This window comes from Mustelus asterias, unplaced genomic scaffold, assembly GCF_964213995.1.
Source record: "Mustelus asterias unplaced genomic scaffold, sMusAst1.hap1.1 HAP1_SCAFFOLD_2375, whole genome shotgun sequence".
In the NCBI taxonomy this organism is placed as follows: domain Eukaryota; kingdom Metazoa; phylum Chordata; class Chondrichthyes; order Carcharhiniformes; family Triakidae; genus Mustelus; species Mustelus asterias.
The window spans coordinates 14,037-38,774 of NW_027592320.1; the positions used below are offsets into that span (position 1 = coordinate 14,037).

The 24,738-nt window shown below is 52.3% G+C and overlaps 1 protein-coding gene across 2 annotated transcripts in view; it reads left to right on the plus strand.

Moving 5' to 3' along the window:
• Window positions 1-24,738, plus strand: part of LOC144489633 (TP53-binding protein 1-like) — a 42,992-nt gene that overhangs the window by 12,535 nt on the left and 5,719 nt on the right. For both annotated transcript variants that reach the window (XM_078207487.1, XM_078207488.1), the window contains 7 exons: window positions 1,145-1,458; window positions 2,860-3,024; window positions 7,478-7,896; window positions 15,840-16,031; window positions 18,327-18,503; window positions 20,987-21,199; window positions 22,013-22,107. In XM_078207487.1, coding sequence (XP_078063613.1) covers window positions 1,145-1,458; window positions 2,860-3,024; window positions 7,478-7,896; window positions 15,840-16,031; window positions 18,327-18,503; window positions 20,987-21,199; window positions 22,013-22,107 — 1,575 coding nt within the window. The remainder of the gene's footprint in view (window positions 1-1,144; window positions 1,459-2,859; window positions 3,025-7,477; window positions 7,897-15,839; window positions 16,032-18,326; window positions 18,504-20,986; window positions 21,200-22,012; window positions 22,108-24,738) is intronic.

Genomic DNA, 24,738 nt, shown 5'->3' on the forward strand with positions numbered 1-24,738 from the left:
CTGACGGTGCGGCACTCCCTCAGCACTGACCCTCTGACGGTGCGGCACTCGCTCAGCACTGACCCTCTGACGGTGCGGCACTCCCTCAGCACTGACCCTCTGACGGTGCGGCACTCCCTCAGCACTGACCCTCTGACAGTGCGGCACTCCCTCAGCGCTGACCCTCTGACGGTGCGGCACTCCCTCAGCACTGACCCTCTGACAGTGCAGCACTCGCTCAGCACTGACCCTCTGACAGTGCAGCACTCGCTCAGCACTGACCCTCTGACAGTGCAGCACTCGCTCAGCACTGACCCTCTGACAGTGCAGCACTCGCTCAGCACTGACCCTCTGACAGTGCGGCACTCCCTCAGCACTGACCCTCTGACAGTGCAGCACTCGCTCAGCACTGACCCTCTGACAGTGCGGCGCTCCCTTGGCGCTGACCCTCTGACGGTGCGGCACTCCCTCAGCGCTGACCCTCTGACAGTGCGGCGCTCCCTCAGCACTGACCCTCTGACGGTGCGGCACTCCCTCAGCACTGACCCTCTGACAGTGCAGCACTCCCTCAGCACTGACCCTCTGACAGTGCAGCACTCCCTCAGTACTGACCCTCTGACAGTGCAGCACTCCCTCAGTACTGACCCTCTGACAGTGCAGCACTCCCTCAGTACTGACCCTCTGACAGTGCAGCACTCCCTCAGTACTGACCCTCAGACAGTGCGGCACTCCCTCAGCACTGACCCTCTGACAGTGCGGCACTCCCTCAGCACTGACCCTCTGACAGTGCAGCACTCCCTCAGCGCTGACCCTCTGACAGTGCAGCACTCCCTCAGTACTGACCCTCTGACAGTGCGGCACTCCCTCAGCGCTGACCCTCTGACAGTGCAGCACTCCCTCAGTACTGACCCTCCGACAGTGCGGCACTCCCTCAGCACTGACCCTCTGACAGTGCGGCACTCCCTCAGCACTGACCCCTACCTCACTGAAAGTGTGAACAGAGATTTTGTGCCCTGCGGTGGGCTACTTGTACCCATGACCCTGGTCTTGTTTGGGGTGAGAACCTTATCCGTGTCTGACGACTGTAAATAGACCATGAATCTGTGCTTAGACCAGCGGAACTGACCTTTCACCCCATGTCTTTGTGTCTGTTTTGTTTCACCAGGAGAGTGAGGAGCCAGTAGTGGAATCTCGGGAATACGAGAACGAAGTTTCGCCGTCCCGGGCTACAGGCTCCATGACGTCCGGAGACCTGGCGGACATCAGTTCCTTCTCCTCCAAGGCCTCGAGCTTACTGCGGGCCTCCAGTGGGACGAGCAGCATTGCGTCACTGGCACACAGCAGCAGCAGCAGTGGGGGAGGGGGCCTCGCACCCCACGAGCGGGGAAGAGGTGGCGGGTCCGCCCGGGGCAGGAACGGAGGGGCCGACCCCCGGGAGTTTGTGGTGCCCACTGGCAGAGGATTGCAGTCCAAACTCAGGTGGGGGCCCGCTCCCAGCACGGGGTTAGATACAGAGTAAAGCTCCCTCTACACTGTCCCCCTTCAAACACTCCCAGGACAGGTACAGCATGGGGTTAGATACAGAGTAAAGCTCCCTCTACACTGTCCCCATCAAACACTCCCAGGACAGGTACAGCACGGGGTTAGATACAGAGTAAAGCTCCCTCTACACTGTCCCCATCAAACACTCCCAGGACAGGTACAGCACGGGGTTAGATACAGAGTAAAGCTCCCTCTACACTGTCCCCCTTCAAACACTCCCAGGACAGGTACAGCACGGGGTTAGATACAGAGTAAAGTTCCCTCTACACTGTCCCCATCAAACACTCCCAAGTCAGTGACAGCACGGGGTTAGATACCGAGTAAAGCTCCCTCTACACTGTCCCCATCAAACACTCCCAGGACAGGTACAGCACGGGGTTAGATACAGAGTAAAGTTCCCTCTGCACTGTCCCCATCAAACACTCCCAGGACAGGTCCAGCACAGGGTTAGATACAGAGTAAGGCTCCCTCTACACTGTCCCCATCAAACACTCCCGGGACAGGTACAGCACGGGGTTAGATACAGAGTAAAGCTCCCTCTACATTGTCCCCATCAAACACTCCCAGGACAGGCACAGCACGGGGTTAGATGCAGAGTAAAGCTCCCTCTACGCTGTCCCCATCAAACATTCCCAGGACAGGTACAGCATGGGGTTAGATGCAGAGTAAAGCTCCCTCTACGCTGTCCCCATCAAACACTCCCAGGACAGCACGGGGTTAGATACAGAGTAAAGCTCTCTTTACATTGGCCCCATCAAACACTCCCAGGGCAGGTACAGCACGGGGTTAGATACAGAGTAAAGCTCTCTTTACATTGGCCCCATCAAACACTCCCAGGACAGGTGCAGCACAGGGATGGGTACAGCAGTTCAGTGTCATCCTGAAGTCTCTCTGGGTGAAATAGTCAACTGATTGCGACAGCGGATCCTATTGGATATCACAGTGGACCTTTTTTTTAACCAATATCTCTCTAAATATTTCTCAATATCTGCTGACTGTTTATTTGAATGCCCTGGACATTTTTTTTTACGAATATCGTTCGGGGTTAACTTGGGTGGTCTGTGCACTAACCTTCCTGGCTGCTGTATGACTGCACTTAGCCATGTAGCTTTTACAGAGAGCGGGGTCTCTCTCCTCAGGGGATGGTCTAGGCTGGATCGCAGTCCCCACAATGTGAGGGGAGCTGATGTCCAGCTGATCTGTGGTTGGGAGGGAGTTGCTACATCTGCCAGGCCTGACGAGTGGCTCACTCCGGAATGAGCGCCATCCCAGGGATCGGTACCGTCTGACTGACTTTTCCTGTCTGCAACTCCTGTCTCTCTCTCTCTTATCTCCTAGCCCCAGGAAGGTTGGATCCCAATACTGGTCGCCCACCAGACAGCCGCTGTCCGGCGTGGCGGAGGGCGAGGAGATCTCCGTCAGCAACAGACAGGCGCCAAGAAGCCCTGCGCCCCGGGGTCGGGGGAAACGAGGACGCCCTCCAATCAGATCGCTCATCGGGAGGTGAGCAGCGTTGCTGGGTAACCTGGGGCAATGCCAGTCCTGGGGAAATGAGATCCATTTGGCCAAGTGTTGGCACACTTGTGCTCCTGTGTGTTGCTCTGCCAGGCCCCTTTAGTCCCCATCCTGATCAGTGGACCCCACCAATGGGCGGCACGGTGGCACAGTGGTTAGCATTGCTGCTTCACAGCGCCAGGGACCCGGGTTCGATTCCCGGCTTGGGTCACTGTCTGTGTGGAGTCTGTACGTTCTCCCCGTGTCTGCGTGGGTTTCCTCCGGGTGCTCCGGTTTCCTCCCACATTCCAAAGATGCGCGGGTTAGGTGCATTGGCCGTGCTAAATTAACCCTCGTGTCAGGGGGATTAGCAGGGTAAATATGAGGGGTTATGGGAATAGGGCCTGGGTGGGATTGTGATGCATTGGCCGTGCTAAATTCTCCCTCAGTGTACCCGAACAGGTGCCGGACTGTGGCAATGTGGGGATTTTCACAGTAACTTCATTGCTGTGTTAATGTAAGCCTACTTGTGACTCTAATAAATAAACTTTAAACAATACCAGTGTTGCCAGGGTATGATGGGAAAGGTCAGTTCCTGACACACTCCCCTCCCTCACGTCTAATACCCACTTCCCGCAACCCTGGAGAGGGGCTGGGTTGAAAGTGGATCTTGACTGCCCTATCAAGAGAGACTAAATCATAGAATCCCTACAGTGCAGAAGGAGGCCATTCGGCCCATCGAGTCTGCACCGACCACAATCCCACCCAGGCCCCTATTCTCGTAACCCCATGCATTTACCCTAGCTAGACCCCCTGACACTAAGGGGCAATTTAGCATGGCCAATCCACCTAACCTACACATCTTTGGATTGTGGGAGGAAACCGGAGCACCCAAAGGAAACCCACGCAGACACGGGGAGAATGTGCAAACTCCACACAGACAGTGACCCAAGCCGGGAATTGAACCTGGGTCCCTGGAGCTGTGAGGCAGCTGTGCTAACCACTGTGCTACCGTGCTACCTTAATGTGGAACTGTACTCCTTGGGGTTTAGAAATGTGAGGGGTGACCTTCAAACACATAAGATCCTGAGGGAGTCTGTTAGGGTAGATGGTGAGATGTTTTCACTAGTGGGACTGTTTTGAACAAGGGGACGTGGCTACAAGATAAAGGGCCGCTCATTTAAAACTGAGGTGCGTAGAAATTTCTTCTCGCTGAGGGTGGTGAATCTCTGGAATTCTCTGTCCCAAAGGATGGTGGAGGCTTATTAGAAGTATTCAAAATGGAGGTGGATAAATATTTGGGAGATCGAGGAATAGAGGGCTCGGGGGGGGAAAAAGGCACAAGAGAAGGAACTGAGGCCCGAATAGAGGCTTGAAGGGCCGAGAGGCCTAATCCTGCTTCTATCTCTTGTCTTCTTAACTGCCAGGGATTGACTAGGGAGTGAGTGGGCGCTCTTTATTCATTTTGGATGGGTTCCTGTGTAGAGGGGTGGGCTCCGTGTGAGATTCTCACAACTAACCCACTTTCAACTGAAGCGTTAACATGAGGCCCCCACGACTTTCAGAAGATCCTAAGACGCGATTAACCTGGGCCAGTACTTGCCCCACAGCCAATGTCGCTCAGACAGATGATCGCAGATGGTCTATAAAATAATGAGGGGCACAGATCAGCTTGATAGTCAACATCTTTTCCCAAAGGCAGGGAAGTCTAAAACTAGAGGGCATAGGTTTAAGGTGAGAGGGGAGAGATACAAAAGTGTCCAGAGGGGCAATTTTTTCACACACAGAGGGTGGTGAGTGTCTGGAACAAGCTGCCAGAGGTAGAGGCGGGTACAATTTTGTCTTTTAAAAAGCGTTTAGATAGTTATATGGGTAAGATGGGTATAGGGGGGTATGGGCCAAATGCGGGCAATTGGGACTAGCTTAGTGGTTAGGAAAAAAGGGTGGTTTTGGACAAGTTGGTCTATTTCCATGCTGTAAACCTCTATGACTCTATCACACTGCTGGTGGGAGCTTGCAGTGCACGAATTGGCTGCCGTGCTTCCTACAGGAGGACAGCGACTGCATTTCAAAAAGCTTTGCGATCTCCTGGAGTGGTGAGAGGTACCCGCGCACATCAGACTGCTGTTCCCTCCCCATCGCTCCCTCAAAAATACTCTTCAAAATTCTTTCCTGGGATGTGGGCATCTTTGGCTGGGTCAACATTTGATAGTAAGAAGTTTAACAACACCAGGTTAAAGTCCAACAGGTTTATTTGGTAGCAAAAGCCACCAAATAAACCTTGTGGCTTTTGCTACCAAATAAACCTGTTGGACTTTAACCTGGTGTTGTTAAACTTCCTACTGTGTTTACCCCAGTCCAACGCCGGCATCTCCACATCAACAACATTTGATGCCCACCCCTAATTGCCCTTCAACTGACTGGGTCATTCCAGAGGGGTAGCTATGAGTCATAGAGAAACATAGAATCCCTACAGTGCAGAAGGAGGCCATTCAGCCCATCAGGTCTGCACCGACTCTCTGACAGAGCATCTACCAGATGCCCTCTCGACCACCCTCTCCCCATAACCTCACACAGTTCCCATGGTTAATCCCTCTAACCTACACATCTTGGGACACTAAGGGGCAATTTAGCATGGCCAATCCACTTAACCAGCACGTCTTTCAGACTGTGGGAGGAAACCGGAGCACCCGGAGGAAGCCCATGCAGACACGGGGAGAATATACAAACTCCACACAGACAGTGACCCAAGCCAGCAGTTGAACCCAGGTCCCTGGCGCTGTGGGGCAGCAGTGCTAACCACTGTGCCACCACATTGCTGTGGCTCTGGAGTCACATGTAGGCCAGACCGGGTAAGGACGGCAGATTTCCTTCCCTAAAGGACATGAGTGAACCAGATGGGTTTTTCCGACAATCGTTTCATGGTCACCATTACTGGGAGTAGCTTTCAATTCTGTTTTTGATTGATGGGATTTGAACCTGGGTTCCCATTAGCCTGGTCCTCTGGATTATTAGTCCAGTGACAATATCACCATTTCCCTTTTAGTATACCATTTGAGTGTAAGGACTTGAAGGTGCTGATGTGAGAATCGATCCCTCAACCTTCTGGGGGCAGTGGTGAGGAAAAGAAACCTTAAAAACCTCCTTCCGTTGACCGAGAGCTGTTGGGTTGTGTCTCGATATCTGGCCTTCTATTTTACTTGAGAAAGGATATCCTGGCACTGGAGGGGGTGCAGAGGAGATTCACTAGGTTGATTCCAGAGTTGAGAGTGTTGGCTTATGAGGAGAGACTGAGTAGACTGGGGCTATACTCATTGGAATTCAGAAGAATGAGGGGGAGATCTTACAGAAACATATAAGATTATGAAGGGAATAGATAAAATAGAAACAGGGAAGTTGTTTCCACTGGCGGGTGAAACTAGAACTAGGGGGCATGGCCTCAAAATAAGGGGGAGCAGATTTAGGATTGAATTGAGGAGGAACTTCTTCACACAAAGGGTTGTGAATCTGTGGAATTCCCTGCCCAGTGAAGCAGTTGAGGCTGCCTCATTGAATGTTTTTAAGGCAAGGATAGATAGATTTTTGAACAGTAAAGGAATTAAGGGTTATGGTGAGCGGGCGGGTAAGTGGAGCCGAGTCCACGAAAAGATCAGCCATGATCTTATTGAATGGCGGAGCAGGCTCGAGGGGCCAGATGGCCTACTCCTGCTCCTAGTTCTTATGTTCTCCTTGTGCCTGAAGCTAAACTTGTACTTGACAAGGTGCTCCCGTGTGGCGCCTTGGGAATGCTTCAATAAATACAAGTTGACTTTCTTCGTGGAAATCGGAAGGTTCCTGAGGCAGTGTGGATCTTGGTGAGCAGAGGCTGGAAGGTCAGATTAGAACCCCGTGGAACCAGGGCAGTGGTCTGAGTTGAAGTGAAGGCCTTCCACAGTGAGAACTAGAGGCTGCAGCCATCCCAAAAGAAATCCTGCTGACTTCCCAACCTAATTTCTGATTTTTCCATTGATGCGTTGTGGGATTTGAACCCCTCATTTGGGGCCAAGGAGAGTAGATGTGATTTTATTCCCACCGCTGCCCTAATGGGTTTTGGGGGTGGCACGGTGGCACAATGGTTAGCAGTGCTGCCTCTCAGCGCCAGGGACCGGGTTCGATTCCCGGCTTGGGTCACTGTCTGTGTGGAGTTCGTACATTCTCCCCGTGGGTTTCCTCTGGGTGCTCCGATTTCCTCCCACAGTTCGAAAGATGTGCGGGTTAGGTGGATTGGCCGTGCTAAATTCCCTCTTAGCGTCAGGGGGACTAGCTAGGATAAATGTATGGGGATAGGGCCTGGGTGGGATTGTGGTTGGTGCCGACAATGGGCCAAATGGCTTCCTTCTGCACTGTAGGGATTCTATGATTCATTTTGCCTTTTCTTTCTCTCTATCATCCGGTCTCTTGTCGCCATCTTGTTTTCATGCAGGGAGATGATGCCGGCCTCACACCGGGCACGGGGGGTGGACCAGTCCAGCGCCACGTCCCCCGAGGAGGAACACTACACTCGCATTGCGGCCCGCCCCCCCGAGAAGGCAGTGGGCCCACCCTACCCGCGCTCGGGCTCACCGGAGATCCCACCCCTGCAGGCCACGTCGCCCTCTGACCCCGGGATCTCGGCCTCTCAGGCCAGCAGCTTTGTGGGGCTGCGAGTGGTGGCCAAGTGGTCGTCCAATGGGTACTTCTACTCGGGAACCATTACCCGCGACTCCGGCGATGGCAAGTACAAGGTGCTGTTCGACGATGGCTACGAGTGCGAAGTGCAGGGCAAGGACATCCTGCTGTGCGACCCCATCCCCGTGGAGACGGAGGTGACGGCCCTGTCTGACGACGAGTACTTCAGTGCAGGTATTTAGTTCTGACTCGCCGGCAGGACGCGGTGACGTGGCGGGCCGCCACCACACTGGCGACCCAGAGAACCCGAGTTCGAATCCCACTGCAGCCAGCTGGGAGAATTACAAAGAAAAGACCAGAAATACATTAGGGTCAGTGGTAAGGCCATTCAGCCCCTCAAAACTCGTACAAAGGAACAGGAGGAGGCCATTCAGCCCCTCCAACCTGATATGCAAGAATGCAGGAGGCCAGTTAGCCCCTCCAACCTGATACACAGGGACAGGAGGAGACCATTCAGCCCCTTGAACCTGGTACAAATGAACAGGAGGAGGCCATTCAGCCCCTTGAACCTGGTACAAAGGAACAGGAGGAGGCCATTCAGCCCCTTGAACCTGGTACAAAGGAACAGGAGGAGGCCATTCAGCCCCTTGAACCTGGTACAAAGGAACAGGAGGAGGCCATTCAGCCCCTTGAACCTGGTACAAAGGAACTGGGGAGGCCTTTCAACACTTTGAACCTGATGCACAGGAGGAGGCCATTTAGCCCCTTGAACACTGTACACAGGAACAGGAGGAGGCCATTCACCCCCTCGAACCTAGCCAGAGGAACAGGGGAGGCCATTCAGCCCCTCAAACTTGATACACAGTTGGACTGTGGCTGATCTCTACCTTAACTCCATTAACCCACTTTGCTTCTATATCCCTGAACAGCCAAACCAAATCCCCAGATCAGTAAACCGGACCACGAATCCTTTGGGTTGTGGCGTAGGCTTGGGTTGAGCGCTGTGCGTTCCTCCTCCACCAGCAACGTGGCCCTTCAGCCCTTCCTCCGGATTCTGTCCCACCACGCCTGAGGCCGTTTCTATCTGTCTCTTCCGAAGTCTGTTCTATTCTGATCTGTTTTTTGCCCCCCCCCGCTTTGTTAAAGGGTAGGGGGCAGGTGGAGGTGTAAAGTGGAAATCAGATATCGCTCTTGGGGCTAAAGGGATATGGGGGGGAAAGGGGGGGGATCAGGATATTGAATTTGATGATCAGCCATGATCAAAATGAATGGCGGAGCAGGCTCGAAGGGCCGAATGGCCTCCTCCTGCTTCTAGTTTCTATAGACACGAGAGCTGAATGCCAGAGGTGAGGCGAGAGTGACTGCCCTTGACATCAAGGCAGCATTTGACCGAGTGTGGCATCAAGGAGCCCCAACAAAACTGGAGTCAATAGGAATCGGGGAAATCCTGGTCGGAGTCATACCCGGCACAAGGGAAGATGGTTGTGGTGGTTGGAAGTCAATCATCTCAGCTCCAGGACATCTCTGCAGGGGTCCCTCAGGATTAGTGTCCGAGGCCCAACCATCTTCAACTGCTTCATCCTTCCTTGACTTTCATGACCTTTCTCCTATCATAAGGTCAGGAGTGGGGATGTTCGCTGTGAAAACGTTCAGTACCATTTGTGGCTCCTCTAACTGTTGTCCCGTGTCCAAATGCGGCAAAACCAGGGCAATACCCAGGCTTGGGCTGACAACTGGTAAGTAACATTCACTCCACACAAGTGCCAGGCAATGACCATCTGCAACAAGAGAGGATCTCCCCTCGACATTCAATGGCATCGCCATCGCTGAATCCCCCACTAACAACATCCTGGGGAGGAGCGGGGGGGGCGGTTACCATTGACCAGAAACTGTACTGGACCCAGACATATAAATACTGTGACTCCCAGAACAGTCAGAGGTTGGGAATTCTGCGGCGAATAACTCATAAGAACATAAGAACATAAGAAATAGGAGCAGGAGTAGGCCATCTAGCCCCTCGAGCCTGCCCCGCCATTCAATAAGATCATGGCTGATCTGACGTGGATCAGTACCACTTACCCGCCTGATCCCCATAACCCTTAATTCCCTTACCGATCAGGAATCCATCCATCCGCGCTTTAAACATATTCAGCGAGGTAGCCTCCACCACCTCAGTGGGCAGAGAATTCCAGAGATTCACCACCCTCTGGGAGAAGAAGTTCCTCCTCAACTCTGTCTTAAACCGACCCCCCTTTATTTTGAGGCTGTGTCCTCTAGTTTTAACTTCCTTACTAAGTGGAAAGAATCTCTCCGCCTCCACCCTATCCAGCCCCCGCATTATCTTATAAGTCTCCATAAGATCCCCCCTCATCCTTCTAAACTCCAACGAGTACAAACCCAATCTCCTCAGCCTCTCCTCATAATCCAAACCCCTCATCTCCGGTATCAACCTGGTGAACCTTCTCTGCACTCCCTCCAATGCCAATATATCCTTCCTCATATAAGGGGACCAATACTGCACACAGTATTCCAGCTGCGGCCTCACCAATGCCCTGTACAGGTGCATCAAGACATCCCTGCTTTTATATTCTATCCCCCTCGCAATATAGGCCAACATCCCATTTGCCTTCTTGATCACCTGTTGTACCTGCAGACTGGGCTTTTGCGTCTCATGCACAAGGACCCCCAGGTCCCTTTGCACGGTAGCATGTTTTAATTTGTTTCCATTGAGATAGTAATCCCATTTGTTATTATTTCCTCCAAAGTGTATAACCTCGCATTTCTCAACGTTATACTCCATTTGCCATATCCTCGCCCACTCACTCAGCCTGTCCAAATCTCTCTGCAGATCTTCTCCGTCCTCCACACGATTCACTTTTCCACTTATCTTTGTGTCGTCTGCAAACTTCGTTACCCTACACTCCGTCCCCTCCTCCAGATCATCTATATAAATGGTAAATAGTTGCGGCCCGAGTACCGATCCCTGCGGCACGCCACTAGTTACCTTCCTCCAACCGGATAAACACCCATTTATTCCGACTCTTTGCTTCCTGTCGGATAGCCAGTCCCCAATCCACTTTAACACACTACCCCCAACTCCGTGTGCCCTAATCTTCTTCAGTAGCCTTTTATGGGGCACCTTATCAAACGCCTTTTGGAAATCCAAAAACACCGCATCCACCGGTTCTCCTCCATCAACCGCCCTAGTCACATCTTCATAAAAATCCAACATGTTCGTCAAGCACGACTTTCCCCTCATGAATCCATGCTGCGTCTGATTGATCGAACCATTTCTATCCAGATGCCCTGCTATCTCCTCTTTAATAATGGATTCCAGCATTTTCCCTACTACAGACGTTAAGCTGACCGGCCTATAGTTACCCGCCTTTTGTCTCCTTCCTTTTTTAAACAGCGGCGTAACATTAGCCGTTTTCCAATCAACCGGCACTACCCCAGAATGCAACGAGTTTTGATAAATAATCACTAACGCATCCACTATTACCTCTGACATTTCTTTCAATACCCTGGGATGCATTCCATCCGGACCTGGGGACTTATCCACCTTCAGTCCCATTAGTCTACCCAGCACTGCCTCTCTGGTAACATTAATTGTATTAAGTATTTCTCCTGCTGCCAACCCTCTATCGTTAATATTTGGCAAACTATTTGTGTCCTCCACCGTGAAGACCGACACAAAAAACTTATTTAAAGACTCAGCCATATCCTCATTTCCCACTATTAACTCCCCCCTCTCGTCCTCCAAGGGTCCAACATTCACTCTAGCCACTCTATTCCTTTTTATATATTTATAAAAACTTTTACTATCATTTTTTATATTAATTGCTAGCCTAGCTTCATAGTCTATCCTTCCTTTCTTTATCGCTTTCTTAGTCTCTCTTTGTTGTTTCTTAAATTTTTCCCAATCACTTGTTTCTCCACTATTTTTGGCCACTCTGTACGCAGCTGTTTTTATTTTAATACTCTCCTTTATTTCCTTCGTTATCCACGGCTGGTTCTCCCTTTTCTTACAATCCTTGTTTTTTGCTGGAATATATTTTTGCTGAGAACTGAAAAGGATCTCCTTAAAAATCCTCCACTGTTCCTCAGCTATCCTACCTGCCAGCCTGCTCTCCCAGTCTACCTTAGCCAATTCATCCCTCATCCTATCATATTTCCCTCTGTTCAAACAGAGGACACTGGTTTGGGACCAAACTTTCTCCTCTTCCATCTGAATCAGAAATTCGACCATATTGTGGTCACTAGACCCAAGAGGGTCCTTCACAATAAGATCCTTAATTCTACCTACCTCGTTACACAATACCAGATCCAAAATAGCTCGTTCCCTCGTCGGTTCCGTAACATGCTGTTCAAGGAAACTATCCCGACAGCATTCTAAGAACTCTTCCTCCATTCCACCCTTACCGACTTGAGTCTGCCAGTCAATGTGCATGTTGAAGTCCCCCATGATTATTGCCGTTCCGTTTTTACACGCATCCCTTATCTGCTTGTTTATAGCCCTCCCTACCTCAACATTATTATTTGGGGGCCTATATACCACACCTACTAGTGTCTTTCTCCCTCTACTATTCCTCATCTCTACCCATAACGATTCCACGTTTTGTTCCTCAGAGCCTATGTCATCCCTCAGTGCTACCCTGATATTATCTCTTATTAATAGCGCGACCCCACCACCTTTTCCTTCCTGTCTATTCTTCCTAAACGCCTGATACCCCTGGATATTCATCTCCCAGTCCTGGTCACCTTTCAGCCACGTTTCTGTAATGGCCACTAGATCGTACCCACTCGTGCTGATTTGCACCATCAACTCATTTACCTTGTTCCGAATGCTTCGTGCATTCAGGCAAAGTGTCCTTATTCCAGCTTTTATCTGGACCCGCTTTGATGAGTCGCGAACACCCTCTCCCTCTACTCCCTTATCTAAATTACCGCCTTCATTCACTTGCACCCTCTCCTCTACCATTAATTTTGTAATTCCCCTTACCCCTGCATCCTCCACCCCATCAATTAGTTCCTTGATCCTAGTCAACTCTTCTAGCTCCCCTCCCCCCAACCTATCTAGTTTAAATTCTCCCCAGTAACCTTAGCCAACCTACCGGCCAGGATATTGGTCCCCGTGTGATTCAAGTTCCACCCGTTTTTTGTATACAGATCACCCCTGCCCCTAAAGAGGTCCCAATGGTCCAGGAACCTGAATCCCTGCCCCCTGCACCAGTCCCTCAGCCACACATTCATCTTCCACCTCACTCCATTCCTGCCCTCACCTTCCCGTGGCACAGGCAGTAATCCTGAGATTACTACCTTTGCTTTCCTCTTTCTCAGCTGTCTCCCTAATTCCCTGTACTCCCTTTTCATGACCCCTTCTCCCTTCCTACCCACATCAGCGGTACCAATATGTACCGCTACCTCAGGCTCCTCTCCCTCCCACCTCAGGATTTCCGGGACGCGACTAGCGACATCCTGGATCCCGGCCCCAGGGAGGCAGACCACCATGCGAGAATCCCGCCTACCTCCGCAGAAACGCCTGTCTGTCCCCTTCACCATCGAGTCCCCGATTAATACCGCCTTCCTCCTCTTTTCCTTAGCCCTCTGAGTTACAGGGCTGGACTCCACTGCGGAGACACGGCCACTGCTGCTTCCCCCAGGCGGGCTGTCCCCCCCAGCAGTACTCAAGCAGGAGTACTTGTTGTGCAGGGGCAAATCCACTGGGGTGCTCTCAACCACCCTAGCCTTACCCTTCCTGGCCATCACCCACTTGGCCTCCTCCCGTTGCCCTGGTGTGACCACCTGATGATAGCTCTTGTCTATCACCTCCTCATTCTCCCTCATCAGCCTAAGATCCTCGAGCTGCAGTTCCAGCTCCCTAACACGGTCCCTCAGGAACCGCAGATTAACTCATCTCCTGATCCCAAAGCTTGTCTACCACCTACAAGGCACAAGTCAGGAGTGTGATGGAATACTCCCCACTTGACTGGATGGGTGCAGCTCCAACAACACTCAAGAAGATCCACACCATCCAGGACAAAGTAGTCTGTTTGATTGGCACCACATCCACCACTTTAAACATTCAATCCCTCCATCGACGCACAGTGGTAGCCGTGTGTACCATTTACAAGATGCACTGCATCACCTTCTAAACCCATAACATCTATCACCTAGAAGGACAAGGGCAGCAGATACATGGGGAACACCACTTGCAAGTTCCTCTCCGAGTCACTCACCATCCTGACTTGGAAATATATCGCCGTTCCTTCACTGTCGCTGGGTCAAAATCCTGGAACTCCCTCCCGAACAGCACTGTGGGTGTACCTACACCACATGGAACTGCAGCGGTTCAAGAAGGCAGCTCATCACCACCTTCTCAAGGGGCAATAAGGCTTAGAAATGAACCCTGGACTAGTCGACACCCACGTTCCATGAATGAAAGAAAATCTCAATCTTGAATATATCTATTGACTGAGGCTGGAATGTTCCTGTCTCGCCGGCCATGGGAATGGTAGCAGGCGGGACAGGGACTGTGCCAAGGTCCATTGACCCCGAGCGGGTATATCCGGCATTGGGGCGAGCGCGACCAGAAAATCCCACCCTGCGTGTGTGCAGCCCTCTGGAGAGTTCCAGGTAATGGTGGGGCGGCACGGTGGTTAGCACTGCTGCCTCACAGCGCCAGGGACCCGGGTTTGATTCCCAGCTTGTGTCACTCTGTGTGGAGTCTGCACATTCTCCCCCGTGTCTGCATGGGTTTCCTCCGGGTGCTCCGGTTTCCCCCCACAGTCTGAAAGACATGCTGGTTAGGGTGCATTGGCCGTGCTAAATGCTCCCTCCGTGTACCCGAACAGGCGCCGGAGTGTGGCGACTAGGGGATTTTCACAGTAACTTCATTGCAGTGTTAATGTAAGCTGACCTGTGACACTGATTAAAAAAAACTTTCTTACTTCCAAAAATTTCACAGCCCTTCCACAGAAAGAAATTGCTCCTCATCTCAGTCAGTCAACCCTTTATCCCGAGACTCTAATGTCAGGGGGATTAACAGGGTAAATGAGGGTTACGGGAATAGGGCCTGGGTGGGATTGTGGTCGGTGCAGACTTGATGGGCCAAATGGCCTCCTTCTGCACTGTAGGGATTCCGTGCTGGGGGAACACTTGGAGCTTTCGAGACTGAAATCTGATTTTCTTTTACTCTTGTGTGGGGTGTGGGATTCGCTGACTGGACCAGTATTTATTATCCATTCCCTAATTGCCCTTGGAACAGAGTGACATGCCTGACCCATTAAGAGGCCAGTTGAGAGTCAACCACATTGCTGTGGCTCTGGAGTCACGTGTAGGCCAGACCGGGTAAGGACGGCAGATTTCCTTCCCTAAAGGGACATTAGTGAACCAGATGGGTTTTTCTGACAATGGTTTCATGGTCACCCGTAGATTCTTAATTCCAGATTTTTATTGAATTGAATTCAGATTTACCCATCTGCAGGGGATTAGCGGAGTAATTAAGTGGGGTTGCGTGAATAGGGTCTGGGTAAGATGCTCTTTCGGAGAGTTGGTGCAGACTTGATGGGCCGAATGGCCTGTTTCTACACTGTAGAGATTCTAGGATTTGCCGTGGTGGGATTTGAACCTGGGTCCCCAGAGCATTATCCCGTGTCTCTGAATTATTAGTCCAGTGACAGTAGCACTGGCTCCCACTAATGTCGGGTATGTGTAAGCGGGTGGCACAGTGGGTTAGCACTGCTGCCTCACAGCGCCAGGGACCCGGGTTCAATTCTGGCCTCAGGTTACTGTCTGCGTGGAGTCTGCACGTTCTCCCCGTGTCTGCGTGGGTTTCCTCCGGGTGCTGCGGTTTCCTCCCACAGTCCGAAGATGTGTGGGTTAGGTTGATTGGCCATGCTAAGTTGACCCTAGTGTCAGGGGGATAGGGAGGGTAAATGCATGGGGTTATTGCAATAGGGTCTGGGTGGGATTGTGGTCGGTGCAGACTCAATGGGCCGAATGGCCGCCTCCTGCACTGTAGGGATTCTATGTATCAGGTGATATGGAGATGAGCGGGGTAAATGGAGTTGCAGTGAGGATGGTCAGTATTTGTTACTCTTGTACGCTGCCTCCTGGAGACTGTTGAAGCAGTTAATTGTAAAGACAGTGACCACCTTGTGTGCTGTGCTCTGCAGGTATTGTCAAGGCTCACCGGAAGGAGGCTGAAGAATTCTATTACTGCATCGAGAAAGACGGGCTACAGAAGTGGTACAAGCGAATGGCGGTCATCCTGTCCTTGGAGCAGGGGAACCGGCTACGGGAGCAATTTGGCCTCGACCCCTGCGAGGCCACAACCCCCCTCACCATGGCAGCGGACATCAGCTTGGGTAAGTCGGGAATGGGCCCAGTGATACAGTGGGGGATCTGTCCTTTCCTCAATTTCATAGCTCCTTGAAAGTGGAGTCACAAGTGGACAGAGTGGTGAAGAAGGCATTCAGCATGCTTGGTTTCATCGGTCAGAACATTGAATACAGGAGTTGGGATGTCTTGTTGAGGTTGTACAAGACATTGGTAAGGCCACACTTGGAATACTGTGTACAGTTCTGGGCACCCTATTATAGAAAGGATAAAGAACAAAGAGAACAAAGAACAGTACAGCACAGGAAACAGGCCCTTCGGCCCTCCAAGCCTGTGCCGCTCCTTGGTCCAACTAGACCAATCGTTTGTATCCCTCCATTCCCAGGCTGCTCATGTGACTATCCAGGCAAGTCTTAAACGATGTCAGCGTGCCTGCCTCCACCACCTTACTTGGCAGCGCATTCCAGGCCCCCACCACCCTCTGTGTAAAAAACGTCCCTCTGATGTCTGAGTTATACTTCGCCCCTCTCAGCTTGAGCCCGTGACCCCTCGTAATCGTCACCTCCGACCTGGGAAAAAGCTTCCCACTGTTCACCCTATCTATACCCTTCATAATCTTGTATACCTCTATTAGATCTCCCCTCATTCTCCGTCTTTCCAAGGAGAACAACCCCAGTCTACCCAATCTTAGATATTATTAAACTAGAAAGAGTGCAGAAAAGATTTACTAGGATGCTACCAGTACTTGATGGTTTGAGGTATAAGGAGAGGCTGGATAGACTGGGACTTTTTTTTCTGGAGTGTAGGAGGCTGAGGGGTGATCTTATAGAGGTCTATAAAATAATGAGGGGCATAGACAAGGTAGATAGTCAATATCTTTTCCCAAAGGTAGGGGAGTCTAAAACTAGAGAGCATAGGTTTAAGGTGAGAGGGGAGAGATACAAAAGGGTCCAGAGGGGCAATTTTTTCACAGAGGGTGGTGAGTGTCTGGAACAAGCTGCCAGAGGTAGTAGTAGAGGTGGGTACAATTTTGTCTTTTAAAAAGCATTTAGACAGTTACATGGGTAAGATGGGTATAGAGGGATATGGGCCAAACGCGGGCAATTGGGACGAGCTTAGTGGTGAAAAGAAAAAGGTGGCATGGACAAGTTGGGCCAAAGGGCCTGTTTCCATGCTGTAAACCTCTATGAGTCTATGAATTGCCCACAGTCATCCAGCTGAGACCTTGCCAGTGGTGAGCGATGCTGCCAAGGACCCGGGTTCGATTCCCGGCTCGGGTCACTGTCTGTGTGGAGTTTGCACATTCTCCCCGTGGGTTTCCTCTGGGTGCTCCGGTTTCCTCCCACAGTCCAAAGATGTGCGGGTTAGGTGGATTGGCCATGCTAAATTGCCCCTTAGTGTCGGGGGACCAGCTAGGGTAAATGCAGGGGGTTATGGGGATTGGGCCTGGGTGGGCTCGTAGGCAGATGGATCTGGGTGTACAGGTACGCAGGTCACTAAAAGTGGCAACGCAGGTGGAGAAGGTAGTCAGGAAGGCATACGGCATGCTTGCCTTCATCAGCCGGGACACTGAGTTTAAAAATTGGCAAGCCATGTTGCAGCTTTTTCGAACCTTAGTTAGGCTGCGCTTGGAATATAGTGTTCAATTCTGGTCGCCACACTACCAGAAGGATGTGGATACTTTGGAGAGGGTACGGAAAAGATTTACCAGGATGTTACCTGGTATGGAGGGCATTAGCTATGAGAAGAGGTTGGAGAAACTTGGTTTGTTCTCACTGGAACGACGGAGGTTGAGGGGGCGACCTGATAGAAGTCTGCAAGATTATGAGACGCATGGACAGAGTGGAGAGTCAGAAGCTTTTTCCCAGGGTGGAAGAGTCAATTACTAGGGGGGCATAGGTTTAAGGTGTGAGGGGCAAGGTTTAAAGGAGATGTACGAGGCAAGTTTTTTTACACAGAGGGTGGTGGGTGCCTGGAACTTGCTGCCGGGGAGGTAGTGGAAGTGGATACGGTAGTGAGTTTTAAGGGGCGTCTTGACAAATACATGAATAGGATGGGAATAGAGGGATATGGTCCCCGGAATGGGAGGGGGTTTTAGTTCAGTCGGGCAGCATGGTCGGTGCAGGCTTGGAGGGCCGAAGGGCCTGTTCCTATGCTGTAATTTTCTTTGTTCTTTGTTGTTATTTGTACTCTGCGACGGGGTTGCTGTTGTGAGGCAGCTGGCCGGGGACAATGAGACGGTGTGAGGTATGGCTATTATACCGAGGGGGTGTGTGTGTGTGTGTGGAGGACGGTGAGTCTATAAACTGGATGTTTGTCCGCAGATAACCTGGTGGAGGGAAAACGCAAACGTCGCAGCAATCCTGGCTCCAGCACTCCGACCCGGAAACAGGGGGAGAGCCCCAGGGGACTGGGTCTCTCGGGGAAGCGGAAGTTGCTGAGCTCGGACGAGGAACGTTCTCCCGCAAAACGTGGCCGCAAACCAGGGAGCGGAAAATCCGGTAAGGGCGGTGGCGGCGGGGGGGTCAGCTTTCGGCAGCCGGATTGGGATAACATGCCCGTCACTTGCGCCGTGGAAGTGTACAGCACAGGGGGAGGCCATGCGGTCAGTCAGACCCGGGGAACTTCATTGAAAGGGTCCATTGGGTGGTTGGTGCCGCTGGCAAGGCCAGTTGCCCATCCCTAATTGCCCCTTGAAACTGTGGCCCTTTCAGAGTGCTGTGGATGTGGAGTTAAGGGCAGGATTCTTTACACGATGGGTTTTGACAACAGTGGGTGATGGTTGCCATGGTCACCATTACTCAGACCAATTTTCCATTCCGGATTTTATCCACCGGTTGAGTTTATTAAAGTAAATTCGCCTTCTACCAGCTGCCGTGATGGGATTTGAATCCGTGTCTCCAGGGTGTTAACTTGGCCTCTGGATTACTAGCCCAGTGACATTGCCACTGATATTCCTGCATATTTTCCTTTTCAAGTATTAGTCCCATTTCCTTGCCACATAATCATATTAAAGATTACTATTGGATCAGCACTTGGGGGAGGCAATGGCCTAGTGGTATTATCGCTAGACTATTAATCGAGAAGTCCAAAGATGTGCGGGTTAGGTTGATTGGCCGTGACCCTAGTGTCAGGGGGAGATTAGCAGGATAAATATGTGGGGTTGTGGGAATAGGACCTGGATGGGACTGTGATGGGTGCAGACTCGATGGGCCGAATGGCCTCCTTCTGCGCTGTAGGGTTCTTAGGATTCTAAACTCAGCTAGTGTTCTGAGGACCCGGGCTCGAATCCCACCACGGTAGATGGTGGAATTTGAATTCATGTTTTAAAGAAATTTGGAATTAAGAATCTACTGATGACCATGAAACCATTGTCGATTGTCGGAAAAACCCATCTGGTTCACTAATGTCCCTTTAGGGAAGGAAATCTGCCATCCTGACCCGGTCTGGCCTACATGTGACTCCAGAGCCACAGCAATGTGGTTGACGCTCAACTGCCCTCTGAAATGGCCGAGCGAGACTCTCATTTGTTGGAGAAGGCAGCTCACCACGACCTTTTCAAGAGCAGCTAGGGATGGGCAATAAATGCTGGCCAGCCAGCTACGCCCATGTACGAATTAAAAAAAACTCCAGCATCTTCCTCAGCCAGAAGTGCGAGGTTATAAGCAGCAGGGAAGATTGAACAAGCTGGGGCTCTTTGTCCAAGAGGTAAACTACGTTAAGATGATGGTGTGTTTGATTGGGTACACAGAGGGAGACGATGATGTAATGTCAGTGGCCTAGTAACCCAAACTAACCCAGATTCATGCTCTGGGGACATGGGTTCAAATCCCTCTAATGGAATTATCTTCAATTGATGTAAAAACTCATCTGGTTCACTAATGTCCTTTAGGGAAGGAAATCTGCCGTCCTTACCCAGTCTGGCCTACATGTGACTCCAGAGTCACAGCAATGTGGTTGACTTTTAACTTGAGGGATTGGAATAAATGTGGGCCTTGCCAATGATGCCCACATTCCATTAAGATAAATCGTGATGTTTCTACTTACGGTGGAGACTAAAACTAGCAATCATCACCAGGAGATAGTCACTAATAAATCCAGCGGGGATTTCAGGAGAAATGTCTTTAATGTCGCAGTGTGAAGTATCTACAAGATGCACTGCAGCAATTCACCGTAGACAGCACCTTCCAAACCCACAACCACTTCCATCTAGAAGGACAAGGGCAGCAGATACATAGGGCGGCACGGTGGCACAGTGGTTAGCGCTGCTGCCGCACAGCGCCAGGGATCCGGGTTCAGTTCCGGCCTTGGGTCGCTGTCTGTGTGGAGTTTGCACGTTCTCCCCGTGTCTGCGTGGGTTTCCTCCCGGGTGCTCCGGTTTCCTCCCACAGTCCAAAGATGTGCGGGTTAGGTTGATTGGCTATGCTAAATTGACCCTGGTGTCGGGGGGGATTAGCAGAGTAAATGAGGGTAACGGGAGTAGGGCCTGGGTGGGATATGGATGGTACAGACTCGATGGGCCGAAAGGCCTCCTTCTGTACTGTTGACATTCTATGATTACCTGGGAACACCACAAGTTCCCCTCCAAGCCACTCACCATCCTGACTTGGAAATATATCGCCGTTCCTTCGCAGTCGCTGGGTCAAAATCCTCCCTAACGGCATTGTGGGTCAACCCACAGCACGTGGACTGCAGCGGTTCAAGAAGGCAGCTCACCACCACCTTCTCGAGGGGTAAATAGGGATGGGCAATAAATGCTGGCCCAGCCAGCGACGCCCATGTCCCACGAATGAGTAAAAAAAAACCACAGTGTGGTGAGAATGTGGAACACGCTCCCACAGAGAGTGTAGAATAGGGGAAGCAAATGTGGGAGAAGGGAGTAGGTTTAGATGGGAGGACTGAGTGGAGTATGAAGGCCAGCATGGAGTGGTTGGGCCGAGTGGCCCCTTTCTGTAAATTCTGAGCCCTGTTTTGTGGTCTGCAGGGATCTTGAAGCCGACTGGGTTCACCAGTCCCTCCGAGGGAGATGTCTCCAGTGAGCTTGGCTCCTTGCTGGAAGCCCAGCATGGACCCATCCCGAAAAACCCCACCCTCTTCGTCGGCTACGCCTTCATCCTCACCGCCGCAACGGAATCGGACCGGAGGACCAACAAACAGGCGCAACGGGACGGAGCCGTCAGCAGCGAGGAGGACGAGGGTGAGACCATTTCCACTTCTGCCCGAGTGTCCTCTTCATCGTTAGTTAGGGGGGGTTTTCACAGTAACTTCATTGCGGTGTTAATGTAGACCTACTTATGACACCAAAGACTTTTTAAAACTTTAACTATGCTCCCAATAGATTGGGAGTGGGGAGGGGTTTGCGGATGAGGGGGGTTTGCGGATGAGGGGGGTTTGCGGATGAGGGGGGTTTGCGGATGAGGGGGGTTTGCGGATGAGGGGGGTTTGCGGATGAGGGGGGTTTTGCGGATGAGGGGGGGTTTGCGGATGAGGGGGGGTTTGCGGATGAGGGGGGGTTTGCGGATGAGGGGGGTTTGCGGATGAGGGGGGTTTGCGGATGAGGGGGGTTTGCGGATGAGGGGGGTGTTTGCGGATGAGGGGGGTGTTTGCGGATGAGGGGGTGTTTGCGGATGAGGGGGTGTTTGCGGATGAGGGGTGTTTGCGGATGAGGGGGTGTTTGCGGATGAGGGGGGGTTTGCGGATGAGGGGGGGTTTGCGGATGAGGGGGGGTTTGCGGATGAGGGGGGGGTTTGCGGATGAGGGGGATTCGGGAGAGAGGTCAATGCTGGGGGTTACGGTGGGGAACGGGGGGGGAGTGTAATACTTGGGAGGGGACGGTGGGAGTACAGAGGGAACCTCATACTCCAGCTGTAAGCAGTGGGTCAGTGATGTGTGGCGTGATGGTGGGGTGGGCAGGGGGGGGTTGCGGGGGGGGTGGTTTTTCAATATGCAGTCTGTTTTTCACCCCCCCCCCCAACAATGTTAGTGAGTACAGTTTTATATACCCCTGTAGAGTACGTGGAAACTGCAGCCTACAACAAGCTGTATACCGAGAAGCAGCTGCGGGCTGGTGGGGGCTACATTCTGCAGGATTTCAACGAAGCCCAGGTAAGAGCAATCCCTCGGCTGCTCTTATCCAGTGAGCCCCGATCCGGGGCAAGGTGGAGAGGTAGGGAGAACGATACAGGAGTGATGCATTATTGTTATAAAGCGGAGGTTGACTCTCACCCACCCCCCCTCCCCTCCCCCTCCCTCCCCCCTCCCCCCCCCTCTCCCCCCCTCCCCCCCCCTCCCCCTCCCCCTCCCCCTCCCCCCCCCCTCCCCCCCCCCCCCCCCCCCAGAGAACTAACAGCCAAAGAGGAATACCTCGCCCTATAATCTGTAAAAGGTGTGTGTGACGTGATGTGACCTGCTCTTCAACACCACCTAGTGGTTAAATACAAAATAAATCCCTGACACACTCTCTAAAATCAACACGTAACAATTTATCTCTCAAACAGTGAATAAATTAACTGAACTATTAACAAACCAAATAAATCCCTTTTATTCACTATTCTCGAATAAAACAAGATTCTAATGGTACGCTGCTCAAATAAACACAATTCCCACTCATTAACTAAAGTAGAATTTAGTCACTCTCTAAATTACAACACGGTGGCACAGTGGGTTAGCACTGCTGCCTCACAGCGCCAGGGTCCCGGGTTCGATTCCCGGCTTGGGTCACTGTCTGTGTGGAGTCTGCACATTCTCCCCGTGTCTGTGTGGGTTTCCTCCGGGTGTTCCGGTTTCCTCCCACAGTCTGAAAGACGTGCTGGTTAGGGTGCATTGGCCGTGCTAAATTCTCCCTCAGTGTAACCCGAACAGGCATCGGAGTGGGGCGACATGGGGATTTTCACAGTAGCTTCATTGCAGTGTTAATGTAAGCCTACTTGTGACTAATAAATAAACTTGAAAAGAGATTGCACTGAGAAAGATGCTATTTTATTTATATAGCACCTTTCTCCACCTCGGGATATCTCGGTGTGTAGTTGCTGTTGTAATGACAGTTTGTGAACAGCACACACCCCCACACAGCAATGTGACAGCTGCAATCTGATATCGATGGAGGGATAAAAATTGACCAGGACGTTGGAGCAAACTCCCATACTCCTCCAGTGACACGAGATCTGTTACCATCTGTGACAGGACAAACGGGGCCACGTTCAAAAGCTAATACCTCTGACAGAGCGGCACTCCCTCAGCACTGACCCTCTGACAGTGCGGCACTCCCTCAGCACTGACCCTCTGACAGTGCGGCACTCCCTCAGTACTGACCCTCTGACAGAGCGGCACTCCCTCAGCACTGACCCTCTGACAGTGCGGCACTCCCTCAGCACTGACCCTCTGACAGTGCGGCACTCCCTCAGCACTGACCCTCTGACAGAGCGGCACTCCCTCAGCACTGACCCTCTGACAGAGCGGCACTCACTCAGCACTGACCCTCTGACAGAGCGGCACTCACTCAGCACTGACCCTCTGACAGAGCGGCACTCACTCAGCACTGACCCTCTGACAGAGCGGCACTCCCTCAGCACTGACCCTCTGACAGAGCGGCACTCACTCAGCACTGACCCTCTGACAGTGCGGCACTCCCTCAGCACTGACCCTCTGACAGTGCGGCACTCCCTCAGCACTGACCCTCTGACAGTGCGGCACTCCCTCAGCACTGACCCTCTGACAGTGCGGCACTCCCTCAGCACTGACCCTCTGACAGTGCGGCACTCCCTCAACACTGACCCTCTGACAGTGCGGCACTCCCTCAGTACTGACCTCTGACAGAGCGGCACTCCCTCAGCACTGACCTCTGACAGAGCGGCACTCCCTCAGCACTGACCCTCTGACAGAGCGGCACTCCCTCAGCACTGACCTCTGACAGAGCGGCACTCCCTCAGCACTGACCCCTGACAGTGCGGCACTCCCTCAGCACTGACCTCTGACAGAGCGGCACTCCCTCAGCACTGACCCTCTGACAGTGCGGCACTCCCTCAGCACTGACCCTCTGACAGTGCGGCACTCCCTCAGCACTGACCCTCTGACAGTGCGGCACTCCCTCAGCACTGACCCTCTGACAGTGCGGCACTCCCTCAGCACTGACCCTCTGACAGTGCGGCACTCCCTCAGCACTGACCCTCTGACAGAGCGGCACTCCCTCAGCACTGACCCTCTGACAGTGCGGCACTCCCTCAGCACTGACCCTCTGACAGAGCGGCACTCCCTCAGCACTGACCCTCAGACAGTGCGGCACTCCCTCAGCACTGACCCTCTGACAGTGCGGCACTCCCTCAGCACTGACCCTCTGACAGTGCGGCACTCCCTCAGCACTGACCCTCTGACAGTGCGGCACTCCCTCAGCACTGACCCTCTGACAGTGCGGCACTCCCTCAGCACTGACCCTCTGACAGTGCGGCACTCCCTCAGTACTGACCCTCTGACAGTGCGGCGCTCCCTCAGTACTGACCCTCTGACAGAGCGGCACTCCCTCAGCACTGACCCTCTGACAGTGCGGCACTCCCTCAGCACTGACCCTCTGACAGTGCGGCACTCCCTCAGCACTGACCCTCTGACAGTGCGGCACTCCCTCAGCACTGACCCTCTGACGGTGCAGCACTCCCTCAGTACTGACCCTCTGACAGTGCGGCACTCCCTCAGCACCGACCCTCTGACAGTGCGGCACTCCCTCAGTACTGACCCTCTGACAGT